At 33.4% G+C, this 18535-nt stretch overlaps 1 protein-coding gene across 3 annotated transcripts in view; it reads left to right on the top strand.

The window, feature by feature from the left end:
• The window catches only part of LOC149088804 (uncharacterized), an 89706-nt gene that overhangs the window by 25443 nt on the left and 45728 nt on the right, over positions 1 to 18535 (top strand). For 2 of the 3 annotated variants that reach the window (XM_089250276.1, XM_089250277.1), the window contains exons 7-14: positions 203 to 244; positions 2665 to 2829; positions 4052 to 4324; positions 5769 to 5795; positions 7567 to 7614; positions 9721 to 9762; positions 13912 to 14043; positions 14161 to 15261. In XM_089250276.1, the coding sequence (XP_089106402.1) occupies positions 203 to 244; positions 2665 to 2829; positions 4052 to 4324; positions 5769 to 5795; positions 7567 to 7614; positions 9721 to 9762; positions 13912 to 14043; positions 14161 to 15261 (1830 nt within the window). Of the gene's footprint in view, positions 1 to 202; positions 245 to 907; positions 1079 to 2664; positions 2830 to 4051; positions 4325 to 5768; positions 5796 to 7566; positions 7615 to 9720; positions 9763 to 13911; positions 14044 to 14160; positions 15262 to 18535 lie in introns of all 3 variants that reach the window. The other variant, XM_089250274.1, reaches the window with a different exon arrangement.

Here is an 18535-nt window from a genome sequence, read left to right as displayed (position 1 = left end):
TTTTTTGGCTCTTCAGTGTATATAGGACTGTTGATCTGGTCATTTTAATGAAAAATTCCTTATATTAGACATGCATTAAATTTTTCAAAGTAAAAATCATTGTTTTATTTTATCCTCTTATTAATGTATTTTTGGCATCCTCATTGAATAATAGTATTTTGTATTACTTGCACAATAATTGTTCTTTTTTATTCTTTCACAGCATATGTTGTTGCTGTGGGCATGAAGTCGTACCAGCCAGCCAGTATGTATTTATCTAGTTCATTCTAAATTATTAAATGAGAATAAATGTTGAATATTTCTTATAACTCGATTAAAAAAACCCATGTGATATTTTTAATGGGTAATTCAGTGAGCTCAAACAATCAGTAATTTCATCAGCTGTGTCAATGCTAAGAAAATATTTTTTGAGCTGAACGTTTGAGTTAATGCCCACAACCTCATATACAAAAGAATTATTATCAATCCCAATGGGTTATGTGGTTGTTTTCTCATCCAAACTCACTAACACCTCAAAAATTTTTCAAGAACCCTTGCTATATAAATGAAGCATTAATATTATCAGTTTTGTCTCCGAGTAAAAAGAAGTTTTTAACCTGAGTTATAAAAAAAGTTAAGTAAATCAAGAATGGTAGGCAGTGGTATTTTGTAGAAGTTTCTTATCCAATGTCATCAAATGAACCTGTTTCTATATGTGCATAGTATTTACGCTACAACTTACAATCAATTAATTACTGAGTACTTTCAATGCACTCCTGTTATAAGAAAATCAATACAAGATATTTTTGGTTATTACAAAAAATAACTTTCTACTTTAGCTGGAATTTGCAGTATTACAATGAGGCTACACAATTTTTTGAATTAAAAAGTGCAATAAGGTTATGTCTTGGGGATTTTATTAATGTAGGTAACATACTGGAAATATTGCCTAAGCTGTCGGATAAGGATAGTTCGGAGGAAACAAATTCTTCTGAAGAAACCAACAGCAACAGTGAAGAGGATGGTAGAGGCATTGACGCTCTACAATTATTAAAGCAATCTAATTGTCGTGAAAATGACTTGAATGATGGAAAATTATGTGAGTAATAGTTAAAGAATTCAGGCAAATATCAATGCTTATTGAACTTGCAGTTTCTGATGGTTTTTATGGTTCTAACATTATTTTATGTTATAACTAAAAAGTGAAAAGAAGTTTTTCATGGAAGATATTCATCAATATTGTAGTTTTGACTTAATCTATATGTGAAAACATGGTGCTCTTTCAAAGAAAAAAAAAAACTGCATAATTTTCATCCTGTTATCGTTATTGTGAAACAAATTTTGTATTTGCTTCTGATTTTCTTATAACATGAATGGACTGAGATTATACTTTGAATTCGTAAAGTTAAATCTAATTTACAGTTTTTCCCAGTGAGACTGTCTAATACAGTGTTTCTTAACCGTTGGTCCCTGACATCAGTCAAACTGGGCCATGAGTGATTCACCGTTTTATTTTTACCCATTTATTTCCCGTTAGTCGTTTGTATGGCCGGGCCCCCCCCCCCCCAGAGTTTGATAACATTGCATGCTTTTTTAAAAAATTAATTAATTGTATAATGTCATTGAGTTATGAAGAGAGACTTTATTTTTTAAATATGTTTACATTAGATGAACACAGATGTCGGAGACATGATTGAAGTGTCCAAAATTTTCAATGGTATGGATAGGATGGACCATGATTTACTAATTCACCGTCAATCAAGTGCTTTTACAAGGGGACACCAGTATCGTTTGGCAAGGGACAATTTTAGGTTATGGTGTTGCAGGGAATTTTTCTCTAATAAATTAATAACTAATAGGGTTGTTAATAAATGGAATAACTTACCCTCAAGGGTAGTAAATTCTAACACAATTGACAAGTTTAAAAAGAAATAAATTACAATAAACATGTTGGGGTGAATCGAGAAGCTGTCCATACTTAAAATAAGACAACCATAAGTATTATTTATGGGCATTGTATAATATTTTATCATGTGTATATATACTGTTTCTAGTTTTTGTTATTGCCTTTTTATTAGGGTTGCTATAATTCTGAAGTAAATGACATCCATACTTGTTGTGGGCAACTTTTTCTCAGCCACCTTGTTGGGCATTTCGCCTGCCTGTTGTGGCCTTGTATTTGTATTATGTAACACTCTGAAAAGATACTACTCCAATAGCACAGTACATTGTATGTGTCTTATTCAATAAGAAATATGTTCAGTTTATTTAGGAAAATTATCTTTTTAAAATTTTTTTTTTTTGCTGAATTCACATAATTTTTCTTTTTTTTGGAAAGAAAATTTATTTCACACTTATTAATTGAAATAGAATTATTATGAAATAAATTCACATATAAATAGGTATTCTGATTTGTAAAATTTTTGCCTATTAATCGAATGCCATCATTGCAAATGAATTAATAGCTCAGAAGTATCTGGTTCTACCCATGAAGTAATATTACATGCATTTGAGGATAGAGGTAATTATTGATGGTGTTCAGGAAATAATTATGTAATTTTAATGTGGTATTCTTTATTATTGATACATTTTTTACACGAGGAATCAAATTGCATGATCAAATAAAAAAAAGATATTTTTTTATAACTTTTTAAAATTATTTTTTATTTCATTTTATTGTTTCAGGCAATATTGCAGAAGGTTATCCAAATTCAAAACCTTTATGTTTCAAACAGCAAGCACAGGTTCTGTATGAAGTAACTAAAAATCAAGATCCAAAAAGTTTGAATTTGTCCATATCTGTTCTTTTACTGCAATCATGCCAAGAAACCTGTCCTAAGCTGCTTACGGGTACATTTTTTCATGGTTTTTTTTTTGTGAAAACAGGCCACTCAAGCCAATATATTTTTTTACGAATGTTATACTTTGCACATGTAAAATACTCCTATGAAATTCTTTTTGTTAAGTGTGAAAAGTACGAATTTAAAAAAAAGCAGGCTAAATGTGCAATGAAATGTCTGATATAGGAAAAATTAAAAAAACTGATTATATCTGAATATATTTCTCATTTTTACCTATAAGAATGTAAGCCAAAAAAAAAAAAAAAATTCCTTGGCATCAAAATGGCACTGGTAATGAAATTTAACAATGGAAATTTATAAAATAATTTATAGCGAAAAAAATCTTAAATTTTTCTGTACCATTTTTTCCCCCCATTAAGACAAATTCAAACAGAAACTGCCATAATGTATGTGTACTAGGGTGCCCCTTAACTATAGGTAATTTTATGAATGCTAAAATTTTGCTCCCCCCTCCTCAAATCCTTTTTCAATTGACAAACATTATCTGTGTATAATTTTAATTCAATCAAACAACTGTTCAGCGACCTTCAAACACCTCTCCCCACTTTTTTTTCTTTTTAGGGAAATTTAGGACATCCAAGCAACCTCAGAAATGATTTAAAAACATTCTAAATCAAATTTTCCGAAAAAAAAAAATTTTCCCAATTCAAAAAATACCTGAAATAACATGAAAAATTTGAAAAATATAACGTTTTTTCAATACCACACATAACTTCTATAAAAGAACGCATTTGTATTTACAGAAATAATTTTTAAAGAATCAAAACAATGTGAGTGAATGATCATTGAACATTATTTTTTCTTAAAAAAGGATTTAGTAACAGTTGGGTATTTGTCTCCGGCAATGATTTTTTTCACTGATTGTTGCCACAGAGACAATTTTTTTTTTTGATAAATTGGATTCAGAATGTTTTAACAATTGCCATGAGAGTCCTCATAAATTTCTCTAAGAAGAAAAAAAAGTGGTTGAGATAGGGAAGCGCATACTGCTTTTTGAACAAAATGAATCATTGCATACAGGAAATTTACATTACTTACAACGTTCCAACTTCAAGGCATTTGAGGGTCGCCTAGCAGTATAGTTCAATTGAGCTAAAAATTTTCACAGACAATTTTTTGTTGATTGAAACAAAATGGGGAGGGAGTGGAAGCTAAGCTTTTAAAAAGTGAAAAATACGGACCACCTTAATGTGTATTCTTATCTGTTGCAGGTGCAAAAATAATTTTATTGCTTGGAACGAATGTTGAAAAACCCCAGTTTGAAACCCAGTTAAGTGAAGGACATGCGGTCTATATTTTGCCTGAGGGTGACATCTTTCTTCCTGGCTGCACAAAGAAAGAAGTAGTAGTTTCAAAGCCAACTTATGATGCTCAACAGTATCTGTCTGTAGCATGTCCAGCATTAATACAGCCATCTTGCTCAACGTGTGAGCATGGTTCGTCTCGTAAAGATGTTCCTGGAAGCTTTTGCAATGCAAAATATGGTGAGGTCTTTTCCTCTTTTCTTTATTTATCAGTGAATGACTTGATTTAAATTTCACAGTGAATCTGACACAAATTTCTAAATAGACATATGAGCAGCAAAGTTAGTAGTACCTAGCAGGGCTGGAACTAAGAGCGAGTAGCTGCCCCAGGTGTCAAAATTTAGAGGCAGCAATTTTAGGTCGAAATAAAGAAAACCGTCATAAAATTGTCAAATTTTCTGGAACAGCAAAATCTTGTTTGTCCCAGGCGGCAAAAATTCTAGTTACGGCTCTGGTATCTAGGATGATGAAGTCTAAAGTCCATGTCCGCTGAGAGAGGCCCAGGGCAACAGCTCCCTTATAAATGTGCCCCAGAATGAAAATTCATCTGAATAATTACCAAATGATCTAGGCTGGAATCAATTTCATAGTCATGTCAAAATATTTCTTATGAAAAGGTAAAGTATATTTATTAACATTCCAGATAAATATCAATTATAGTCACAAGGAAATCAGAAATTTTCGTTGCAACATGTATAAATCAGTATGAAAAAATGACTCAATGAATAATCAATAGAAAAAGTCTGAAACCAATAATTACGTTGAATATGTCAATTCATAAAATAATTAGTTTGATTAGAAGTTTCTGATTGAATTGTTGTTATTTTACTATTTCAATCAGTCAAACCTTCATCAAGAAGCTACCATTTTTACATCCTCCATTGAAGCTTTTTACGCGTAGCAGTTTTGATGAAAGTTCAAAATTGCTCAAAACATATTGTCCTGTTTTATTGACCAATGTGTGATTTAATTCGAAAGACAATAAAAAAAGAATGATTGTGCAGTAAACATTATGCAATGTATGCACCTTTCCCTCAAAATATTTCACGAATCAGTGAAAGAGAGCAAATTACCACATTTTGGCAAAGTGGTGTTGATTTGGTTATGAACATTTTCAGATAAATCTTATTTGGCTAGCACGTTATAAATCTGGTGATAAATTTGCCAACAATGGATGAAGCTAATATGTAAGCTAAACATAATAGTATGGTTATAATATTACACTGCATCAAAAGAAAAAGAGTGCCAATCATGAAAGAAATCCGAACTTAACTTCTAATTGGATTGAATATTTCAGTTTATTTTCAAGAAATGAAAACCTGCTGCTGGCACTATCTTGCACTTCGGCAAAATTTACTTTCGTTCAGTGTTTGGCATGTAATTGACCATTAGAAAAAAGACACGTCACAAAACTTCAAAGCGTGCTCACTTAATATTCGTCTGATTAAAAAACAGAAAACACTTTTCTATATTAGTTTTTCACAAGAAATCACGTGTGTAAAATTATTGGGTGATCAACAGTTACCACCCTGTATACTCTGGCAAGTGTGGTATTTATATGTATTTATTTCATTATGTGTGTGTGAATAAATAAAAAATAATTATTATATTTCTTTTTTTTCAGCCATTCTGGCAGAGCTTACACCAACAGGTAAAAATGATCTGTTTTTTAGTGGTTTAAGTTAGAATCGGGGTTGGGTTTTTGATGTCAAAAATTGATTTAAATCATCAAAAACTGTTGAAAACTGTCAAAAAACTAATTGGATGCTTTTGGATAATATTTTGAACACAATAGGTTGATAACATGATGAATAACATACTTTTTTTTTGTATTACGTTTTATACAAAGATTTTTATCCTTCAGTTTTTATCCATCATCCTTGGATATTACATTTTTTTTAAACACTTATTTATTATAATAAAACAAAATATTGATAATAATTTGCAATTTTGAATTTTTCTACAGACAGTCTAGAACAGATAATATGATCCATTTTATCTAAACTACTAATAATACCAGTGTTCAATTTATTAATTGAAATAGATATGTTTATTCAAAATATGTGTGATAGGGGATCAGGGTTAGGTTTTTGACCTCAGAAACTTGGTATTAAAACAGTCAAAAACTTATTGTCTCAATGTTGTCATTCTTACTTATTTTACTTAGAATAAGTTAATAGTAGCTTTTCTTAAGCACCATATACAATCAGCACTGCTAAATTGAAGGATTATTTAATATTTTGATTGCTAGCTATTTTCTAATTTTATGCATAATAAGGGTATTGTTTTAATTGTCAGTGATTATTTAGATAATTTATGACAGAAATCAACATTATTTTTGGCATAAAAGAACTTTTTAAACATCTATCTGTTATGAAAAGGGTACAGCAGATGGTTTATATCAATACACATAAATAAGCAGTTGAAGAAATTTTTGAATATCGAGAATCTCATCTAGAATTAAGGAATATCAGATAGTTCCACCGTTTTTTTTCCTTCAGCTTTTAAGTTATGCTCTATTCAAATCATATATTTTATATGAAAAAATACACATATATTGCCCAAAATAATTCTGTAGAGAGCAGAAAACTATTTTATAATCATATTAAGTATTTATTCTTTATATAACATAGTCACTTTAAACATTACATGCAATCAATATGTGCATTTTCAATGGGAATTTTCATATTCAAAAGCAATATTTAATGTTTTTGACAGTTTTTATAATGCAAAAACCCTGGTTAGAATGCAGCCCCAAAGCAGACTGTTTTGCATTGTTCTGCACAAACAATGAGTCCTAGGCTGACTAGAAATATTCTGCAGTAAAAATTCCTATAATAGTGTTTTCTACACTTCCTTTAAATCCTTTCCAGATTGTTCTGCCATAGCAGTGATTGTTCTGCAACATACATAGCAGATTTTGGCATATTCTGCTTTTAGGGAATGCATACAACCTACGATAGATGTGATGGATAAAATAAAAGTGCTTGTTTAAATTGAACTAATTAAATTGAATGCAGTATCTCTTGTGAACAACAAATAGTGAATTTTTAAAATTTTAAAATTTGACCAAAGCGAACTGCTACTAAGCACTTTTATCTATCTCAGGAGATAAATAAAAGTGATTGTGTTTAAATTCCTTATATACATTGGTCTGACAGAACGTGTTGATGTTTTTGTTCGTTTTTTTTTTCTTTTTCCAATTATACTTAGTAGTGATAGTAATAACAGGCTATCAAAAAATATATTTTAAGTTGTCACAAATTGAAAATTTGAAAATTATATTACTAATTACACCCTGTGACTTAATTCATAAAAATATTTCAATTCTTTTTTTCGTGAATTTTAAGGATCACAAAATGAATAATTATTAGATTGCTGTATGAATATATTTTTTAAATAATTTTTTTATTCACATGCAGGTACTTATGCTGAAAACATTATACCTCTGCCAAATATTTTAGTGACAAGTGAGTTTTTTTAGTTATAATAATAATAATAATAATAATAATAATAATAATAATGTTCTTCCTTCATTGTGGCTTTATATTCTTACATTTTTCTGGTTGGTAGCAGTACAATTTTAACTGCTATCATAATAATCCATTGAGTAATGTATATAATTTTGATTCAATCCTGTAGTTACAAATAAGTACAAAATAAGTGTAAAAAGTAAGATATAGAGATAAATACAAAAACTATTTACTTAACAGCATGATTACAATAGTCTGTGCAGCTCAGTTTAATGTCAGAAAGTAGACAAAGAGAAATTATTTCAGGAGCTGTTTGAAGTTGCTACTGCAAAGGTCATTGCACAGCCAACAACAACGGAGTAACAATTATTGGATGCGCTCAAAGATACCGGTGTGCTGGTGATGTATGCCACAGCAATGCCGATCCGTGCTACGAAATCCTCCAGTGCCTCCACAGGCATCTGACACATGAGTGATTTAAGGTGTCCCCAAAAGAAGAAGTCCAAAGGATTGAAGTCCAGGGAGCGTTGAGGTCAAGCAACAGGTCCAGCGCATCCAATTCACTTCCCGGGATATGTAGCATGCACATGGTTATGCACTGCAATGGTAAAATGTGCTGGTGCATCATCATTCATGGGCCATATGTTCTGCTGCATTGTGGCCGGTACACCCTGCAGCAAATCCTGGAGAATGTGCTGCAATAGTACAAGGTATGTTGCTCTATTGAGGAGTTTGGGCAGAAGGTACAGTCCCACCAGATTATCTCTGAGGATTCCTGCCCAAACGACACAAGTTCAACACTGAATTAGTGTTGTGAACTTTCGATAGAACAGTGGTGTGGGGATTGTGCTTGTTGGCCATGCCTTCTCGTGTAAAGCTGACTTCATCTGACAATAAAATAGTGGCAGGCGAGAAATTGTGGATTATTCCATGTAACATCAAACGTCCAGCACACAAACTCTACCTGAAGGGGGGGGGGGATAATCAGCTTCTCTCTCTCTGTTAAGAATTGTACTTTCTGCACTAGGAATGAGTGCATCTTCTCAGCATACAGAACCTCCCACACCACCTCGTGCCAAATACCAAGTTCAGCTGCAACAGCTCATGTACTTTTCAATGGGGAATCAGCAAACCATTGCAATACGCGTTCTTCCATTTAAGGTGTGCACACATTGTATTGTTGCCCTACATCACACCTGCCTACTTGGAAGGATCCTGTTTCCCGTAGCCTTCAATCGATCTTCATGAAGGTAGTGCGCTGCAGACAATGCCTCCTCGGATGTTGTTCTTGGCACATCTGCTGTGCTAGGCATCCATTGCCACCTGCTCAGCCATAAATCAGATGCATATCCAGATACTCTTTGTTATTGTAGTCAGATCAGAGAGGCTGTTTCGGAATGAACTTGCAATGCCTTTGAATCCCGAAAAGCCTACTGATCAGCACTTGCTCACTGCTTTTATTTTCTCCCACACAAATGAGAAATTTGTATAGAGGTTTCTTCTCAACTGCACTGTATGGGCAGGGAGAAAAGGATATACCAGCTCATTTATTTTGCCATACTACTTACATTAGGCATGACGAGCCAATCAATGAGCGGCAAGAAATCAGTGATTAACCAACAGCTTCTTTCCCTGTGCTCTTGACATCTATTTTTGGGATTTTCACAGACTAAATGTTGTTTGTGATATCATGTTCTGAGGCAATTTTTGTTACTCTTAATACCTAATTAATCACCCCCTCAGAGTTTGTCGCCACTTCAAGGCAACACCCTGTATGGAAACACATTTTGTATATAACAAATTCTTCTATGAAAAAAGAATTTACCAGAACACCTACATTTTTGCCAATTTACTCTACATCAATAATTTCTCTATCAGTCTTTTTATTTTTGATAGAATGAAGTGAATTCTATTTATTAATATATCACTGAAAGCTATATTATACCTGCTTAGATTCTACTGATTATTCAAGATCAGCTCTAAAACTTTGGCACCGAATGCAGCAGGATTAAATTTATATGTTTTGTGTGTGCCAACAATGTAGCATTGACATTAAACATCATACACAACTCTCATGTGCATTTTTTTTATCATTAATTTCAGCTGTTGAAGAATATCATGAAAATAAAATAAAAATTACCATTGGTGAGTATGTTATCAATCTGCTAATTTTTCATTGTTATTTGACATTTATATTCCAATAGACTTAACAAGTTCCGGAAAGTAGTAAAAAGCGTTAAATTGCATGAATGGAAGCTGGCCATCATGTATAAGAGGCAGATATAGAATAATAATTTATGTAGGCTATTTAATAGCCAATGAGTAAAACTGTCAAAAAATTCAATCAATTAGCTCAGCTTATGTACCCAATCTCCCCCACATAGTTTAGCGTACCATGAAAAATCGAGACACACCAGCTTTTGAAATGTTGGAGCCTGGGTCTATTCTCAGCATGTCGGAAAAAGCTAGCTTTAATAAGGATCACAGAACACATTCGAAAAATTGATATCAATTTACAAGGTGGGCATAGAACTTTAAAAATTCATAAAAACCGAAAAATAACAAAAATAAAAAAACGGTTTGCAGGATTAGCATCGCTAGGTCACTGGGATTTTTTTAAGACAGGGAAAAAGTAACTTAAAAAATAGCCAATAGGTGGCGCTGCCATACACAAGTCACAGAAAAGATACGCAAATAACGAACAGAATGCCTCCAAATCGTTTATTACATAAGTATGTGTTCCTCATGACCACCACTACAGGAAATATCACATTGCAGGCGAATCACAAATCCATCAACGGTAGAGTGCAGCAGGTCCACACACACAGTTTGCAATGGTGAACTGGTTGTGGACTAGGAGTGTAAGTTCTTATAACTGTCTCATTTGCATATTTCCGCTGAAGTTGCTCGTACAAGCGCCACCTATTTGCTGTTTTTTGTTATCTCCCCCCCCCCCCCATCTTAAAAAAATTCCTGTGACCTAGCGATGTTAACCCTGCAAACCATTTTTTATTTCTGTTATTTTACTGGTGTTTATTCATTTTTACAGTTTCTACTGACTTTTGTCCATCGTGTATATAAAGTATTAAATGAATATAAACTAATCAGAATGAAATGATAGTTTTTCGTTGTAGCAAACAAACTTTGTCTAGGAATTCGATAGCAATAATGAAAATTGAGCATTTGCTTATTGCTCTAATTCAATTATCGTCAACCTAATATTAGGTACAGAATCTGTATTTTGCATGTTTTTCTGCATGCTCAGATTGTAAAGGTACTTAAACACTTTTATATCACATCAACATGTCTTGCAGAGCAATTCTTTACCGCTCTGCTTATTTGGATTTTACAAACACGATCCTGGAATACAAATTACATGTCATTTCATTCATCTAATTTACGCAAATGAATATGCTTAGCATCCGACATATTCAATAAAGATTTTTGTCAAGGAATCAACAAGCATGCCAAGTATAAAACTCAAACTATCTCAACGTATTTCGTAAACCAGAATGGATCCTAAAACACAGGGAAAATGCAATGTTCAAATCAGCTAATTCAATCGATTCTTGTGCAAATCGAATCGAGTGCAAATATTTAGAATTATCCAGAATCTGTGATTCAAATTCCCTGGCATGCTTGTATCCCTCGCTGTGTTCCTGCATGCCAGCTAATGCTGGGAAATATGGTACTTATTAAAGTATTTTTTATCTCATGAACTAGTTTTAGGAGAAAAATAGGAGCTGAATACTATACGGTATGAACATTATTTATTTTGCTTCTATTTACTGTTGGTTAGGTTCTTCTATGCTGTGTATAAGAGTTATTTCTCTTGAGAACAATGTGGTCATGGCTATTAAATTTCTAACAATCTTACATTTTTTTAAACATTTTGATATCTATATATAAAATTGATTTTCTGTATGTCTGTGTGTGTATGTTCTCTATACAAGTCTACAGTTTTAGACCAATCTCTACCAAATTTTGCATGTATTCCAAACAAGATTCGAATGATATAGGGGACTTTAGAAGTTCATCACACACGCAGAGCTAGGCAGATGCCCCAAAATAGGGAAAAAATTAATGGACAACAATGGTTCATAGGCTTCAACTATGACTTTTGGAATGTTTACGTTGTTACACCATGGTTCCCAAACAATGTATTTCAGACATGTTTATTTCTTCACAATGCTTGTAACTTCTTTAATGTTGCCAATATATAAAGAAAACCAAGGTAGTGCCAGATATTTCTGCTAGTATGTAATAAGAGAAATTGTCCAGTATTTATTGGGTGGTCTTTTCTGGGCACAGCCTACCCCACAAGAGGATAATTATTAGTGCTTTGTATACGTTTAGTGTAGGGCCTATGCTTAAGATGAACTTAAAACATATTTTTGTAACTTAAAATATATTAATGTATCAGCATCATAATAAATTACCAGCACCTATCATTATTAATGCTATATGCAGTGAAACATCTATGCAATGATACTCAAGGGAATGGAAAAATGTATCATTATAAAATAATTATCGTTATAGATGGAATATTTTATTTCTGTGGAATATGCATTGAGACCAAAGAGTAATATCTTATAGTATATAGGCGATTATTGTTACAGATGTATCCTTACATAGGATTTTCACCATATATAATTGTTACCTGTTGCCATCTAATAGTCTGTTGATTTACTTCGCTAACCAGATACTCAATATGAGGACAAAGCCCTCTACAATAATATTTTTTCAAGTCTTGTTTGAAAATTTTTATATTATGTTAAACTGCTGCCTCTTGACAATCCCTCTTCAACAATGTTTTCCTGGGTTCGTAGAGTATTGTCATATTGAGATTTCACTGTAATAATTATAATTATTTACAGGGTGAATGTGACATACTCCGCCAAATGAAAGGAGGTGATAAACAAACCCTAATGGAATATGAAACATCCTACCAACCCTATTCTATCTTAAATTGTTTTTGAGTTATAGGGGACATTTGATTATGGAAGAAAAATGTGTCCCGTTTGAAAAAACCCGAAACTGTGAAGCTCCTAAAAGATGTGTACACAAACTAAGGAATATTTGGAAAGAGCAGAAATAAGGTGACACCAACTTCATCAGAATATCCGGATTTAATGGTGAGCTATAAGCGCTAAAAGATTGACCAAGTTTAAAATTCAATTGTTGCCAAAATTTTTAATCGCCAATTCTGCAAACACCCTTATAGCTACAATCAAACAAATTTACCAAAACCTTGCCCATTGCACCAGCTATCAAAAAAATCCTACAATAAACCATATCAGCATTTTAGTTCAGAAGAAATTTAGCCTTTTGCTTGCAATATATCACTGAAACTGTCGTTCGGCAAAGTAGATATTCAATGAAAATTCTGAATTGACGGTTACAGATTTCGGTAACAATTTGATTTTGTAAAAAAAAATCCTATATGGTGACACACTCCATCTATCAGGATATCTGGATTGGATTGCAAGCTACAAGCAATGAGAGATAGGTGAAGTGCAAAATCCACTTTTGCCAAATTCTACTAAAATCTCTACTCTGACTACACTGATTTCAGTGATGTGATGCAAACAAAAGGCTAAATTTCTCCTTAACTAGAACACTGATATTGTTTATTGTAGACTCTTCAAAAGCTGGTGCAATAGATAAGTTTTTGGTAAATTTTACTGGTTGTACTAGAAGGGTATTTACAAAACTGGCAATTAAAAATTTTTGTGACAATGTGATTTTGAACTTTGTTAACATTTCAGCACTTGTAGCTCAGAATTGAATCCAGATATTCTGATGAAAATGGTGTCACATTATAGAATTTTCTCCGCTCTTTCTAAATATGTGCTTAGTTTGTGTATAGGTCTCTAGAGACTTCATAAATTTGGTTTTTTTTAGATGACACATTTTTTCCCATTATCAATTATCCCCCATAACTCAAAAATGGTTTGTGATGGGACAGGGTTGGGGGGTGTTTCATATGGGCTCATCTATCATCCTCTTTTGTTTGGCAGAACAGGTCATGTTCACCATGTCTAGTATTATTATATAATATAATTATCAGGTGTATGTTCTGACGAATAAAGCTATCATTACAGGTAATTAAAGATTAAATATTTGAAATATATAGCCTATCTCATGATTACAAATTTTTATCAGTATTTATTTTTGCATTTATAAATCTTTTTTTTTTTCTCGTATTTGTGTTCCCAACATTTTTTTTTTCATGAATTATGTTGATATACTTTAATGTTGTTTTACTTATTCCTATTCTGTTATTTTTATTAGACCCTCCAGTTTTGTGCCAAAAAGGAAGCTTGCTTGTATTGTCAGATTTGAAGACAAATCTTGTGTATGATCCTCGGCCACAACTGTCATTCATAACATTAGTTTCATGTGACTGTCCACTATTTACTACTGGTGGGTGCTCTGCTTACTATTCATTATCACCATTATTTGTTTGTTGCAAATATTTGCACTTTACCATCCATAAACTAATCTTTTATAAAAAAAAAATTTCATATTTTGTCTGATCAGTTCCAGGATCCAAAGTGCTACTCTACAGTCTTACTTCACCATATTTCTTACCGGATGGCACACTGCAACTGACTGCAGAAATAAATACCATTATCTTACCTTCAGATTTTCTTTCCTCTGATTTGCCACGTTGTGATATAGAAGTAAAAGAGCCAATACAGCCATATCAGGAACCACAACCACCAGCACCACTACAGCCATATCAGGAACCACAACCACCACAGCCATATCAGGAACCACAACCACCACAGCCATATCAGGAACCACAACCACCACAGCCATATCAGGAACCACAACCACCAGCACCACTACCACCATATCAAGAACCACAACCACCAGCACCACTACCACCATATCAAGAACCACAACCACCAGCACCACTACCACCATATCAAGAACCACAACCACCAGCAGCAGCACCACCACCACAGCCATATCAGGAACCACAACCATCAGCACCACTGCCATCATATCAGGAACCACAACCATCAGCACCACTGCCATCATATCAGGAACCACAACCACCAGCACCACTGCCATCATATCAGGAACCACAGCCATATCAGGAACCACAACCACCAGCACCACCACAGCCATATCAGGAACCACAACCAACAGCACCACCACAGCCATATCAGGAACCATCAGCACCACTACCACCATATCAAGAACCACAACCATCAGCACCACTGCCATCATATCAGGAACCACAACCACCAGTGCCACCACAGCCATTGCAGGAAACACCAGCACCACAGCTATATCAAGAACCAGAACCATCACAGACATATCAGGAACCAGAAGTGCCACCACCACCACAGCCATATCAAGAACCAGAAGCGCCAGCACCACAGCCATATCAAGAACCAGAAGCGGCAGCACCGCCACCACAGTCTTATCCAGAACCACAACCGCCAGCACCACAGTCATATCAAGAACTAGGAATGCCAGTGTCATTACCACCACATCCAGGGGACCTTGCACCAATACAACTACAATCCCTACCTATAATCAATTGTTATTCTAATGACAACTCTTGTCCACTTTGCTATAAAGATACTTTTGTGAATTTAGGGCAGCTCTTCTGTGATAATTCTTTTGGTAAGTATTTGTTACACACATACAATATGAGTGAGACCAGCTTCTGCATTACAGAGAAATAAGTTTTGCTATACAAACCATTACTTATAGTATACAAAAATAAAGCTTGTTTCAAAATGTTACAACGTGTATTTAAATTGTGAGCATTTTGCATGAATGTAAGCGCACATTTTTTTTGCCAGGATTCTGGCCACTCTTCTCAGGGCACTCACCTTTTCAATCTTCGATTGAATTTTTTTTAGTTAATCAACAAAATGGGGATTATTCTTGTGCATTTGTCTTCAGGTGTCCTCACAAGAAAAAGATTGGGATTTTTTAGGGTCCGGTGATCTTGGTGGTCACAATCCTTTTGAAATAAGGCAGTCATCAAAAAATGTGTGCAGTAATCGATTGTCTCAGATGTAAGGCAGGCTGCTCCATTCTGTTGCAAAAAGAAAAAACTTTCATTTTCATCCAACAGTGCGATGAATTACAAGATCATATCATATCCCTGACAGTTCCCTATCCACTGTTTCTTAAAAGAAATTAACCCACACTTTCCAGTGGCGAGAAATTGGGGACCACACACTGATTTTGATCGAATGCAGAGGCTTTTCATGATAGACATGCAGATTTTTGATGCACCAAATTCTGACATTTGATCTGATCTAAAGCTTTCATCTCTGGAACAACCCTAACATGACAGAGTTAAACTCCAATTTCTTTAGAAATTTTTTTTTAGTTTTTTTTCCTTCAGTTCATGCATTCCATACTAGCTCAGTAGAGATGGGTGCCCACTTCGTTTGCGGTCTTCAACATTTCCAGTTTTCCGAAAATAGAACACTAGTCGAAAGACTGTTGTCTTATTGGGCACCAAAGCATTTTGAATTCACTTTTGAAAACCTCAACGGCTTCAAATGAATGAGTTGAAAAATATTGTTCAATCATAAAAATTCTTTGCTTCTGGTAAAAAACATCTTGATCATACATCAAACAAAGAGCCACTGAGAGTATCAGTGCACATGAAAAATTTAAAGGGGAACGACCTTCCATCTTGAACAGTATAGTGCTGCTATAGTGTGGCTGTAGAATTTGAGAAATTAATTTTTTTATAACTGGCTGCGTGACTTTCGGATCACCCTGTAATTACTGAATATAGTTTACTAAACTTGCAATGTAGAGAAGAAACATAGCAAAAACAAGAACACAATTTTGTTACTAAACTGTGCCTACTTACAAGATCTCTGTTCAGGTAAGACAGATTTAAAACCACACTCAGTGTTGCAAGCTTATATAATTCTTATCTCTTGCACTCCAAAATTATCAGCTAGAACGCAATACTATTAAAACTATTTCAAGTGGTTTCAAGGTTTACCATGCTCTAAGGTAAAAGTTTCCCCCTACTTACCAAGTTGTGTGCATTGGTACTTTTCATAGGAATACCTTTCGCACAGTGGATGGGAACCTTTTTTATGGGCCATATTTAACCAGTGTACTGGAGGTTTCACACCTCTGCTCTGTAGAAATAGTTCTCCGTTTTTTTTTACCAAGCCACACTCCCAATTAACTTTGATTCACGTTCTTGAACAATTTAATATAAAAATTCTCATTCTCAAATTGTCAATGTATGATGAAATATGTTACAGCTCGAACCCCTTCTACTGTATATATACAAATAGGAATTTGTGACTTGTTTAATTAATATATTTCCATTTAATTATTTGCATTAGGGGGAAAAGGTTATGTACTGTGTAAATCAGTTTAATTAGTAATGTTTCCAGAAAAAAAACTAATTAATAGAAGCACCTGAATAGCAAGAGCAATATCTCAAAAGTAGAGATGGGACGAATGGTGATTTGGCCGAATACCAAATATTCAGCTAATGTTTTGGTCGAATATTCTGTGGCCAAATATCAGTTTTCTTAAAATTCACCACAGTTGTAAATAAAATTGATGTTTTTAATTGAAAATAAAGTTATTGGTAATTTCAATTCATATAGAATTTTAATTATGCAATTTATTATTTAAATAAATATTATAAAACTGGTAATTGAAAGATTTTTACTGCCATGATACTAACAATCAAATTTAATAATGATATATTGTATTTTAATATTACAGTGATGCCTCAGCTAACAAAGATGATTTGTTCTGGAATCACGTTCCTTAGCCCAAACATAATTTGCCATAGGTTTCTATGGAAAATTGTTTGATTCTTTCAGTTTCTGCCCAAAATTTAAAGATATGTTTCTTAAAAGACCAAGGAATACTATAAAAAGACAAAAACTGATTAAAGGCTAAAATGAACAACATCAAAATTGTATAAATGAGAATATACAGGAAGATGAGAGATGCCGAAGATCTTTTTTATCTCGCAGTACACAACCAGCACCAGCTTTAGTCTAAAGTTTGTGTTCACACAACCCAATCGAATTCATAAGTGTCCCCATCCATTTGCAATTTGGTCACCTCATTTCTGTGTCTGATACATGCAGATAGAAAAGATAATCTTCCAGACTGTTCAGTCTTGCACTGAAAGAGCGCATACTCCGAAAACATAAGCTACCTTTTTTTTAAATTCATTTTCTATTTTGGCTGAATCTTTCATTTTCTATGAAATGGTTCAAAGAATTTCAGAAAGAGAAGTGTAGGTACATCTGAAAAAAAAATCCGAGGTGGACATGATTTAATCAAGCTCTAGAGAGAGAGAGAGTGACAGTAATTTTTAGATATTTTAGATATTTCCCTTTATTTAAAATTTTTCAAACACAGTTACAAAACATTTAGTAGGCTAAGCAAGCTTGTAAGCCCACAAAACAATAAGTGATACATATCTGTTGGCATAAATGATAACAAAAGAAAAAAGAAAGGAAAGAAAAAAAAGAAAACAAACCATATATATATAACACCAAGAAATAAGTGAATTCTGATGATGATTAGTACAGAAATTCAGCTCACAACATGGCAATTTTATGTTGGTGTGTGCATGCATATCATCAAAAATGTTTTTAGCTGAATCTGTATCCATTAGCTGAAGCTGAAAAATCACGGAAAAATATTCATTAGTAAAAAATATTGGGAAAATATGTAAGCCCCAAGGTGTTTGTTAGTTGAGGTATCACTGCACTTACAGAATTAATGTTTTTTCCTCAATACTTGTTACAATTTTGCATCTAATTAAAATTTCAACCATTATTTACTCAAGTGTCAATGCATCATAAAATTTATGACTTATTTTTCCACTCTAGATGTTCTTTGCCCCTCTCAATAGTTCAATACATTTCTTGTCTAGGTA

This window comes from Pholcus phalangioides, unplaced genomic scaffold (genome assembly GCF_987345545.1).
Source record: "Pholcus phalangioides strain wild (caught in Gottingen) unplaced genomic scaffold, Ppha-v1.0 ptg000003l_1, whole genome shotgun sequence".
In the NCBI taxonomy this organism is placed as follows: domain Eukaryota; kingdom Metazoa; phylum Arthropoda; class Arachnida; order Araneae; family Pholcidae; genus Pholcus; species Pholcus phalangioides.
The sequence above is the reverse complement of the archived record's forward strand: the minus strand, read 5'-3'. Positions and strand labels throughout refer to the sequence as shown.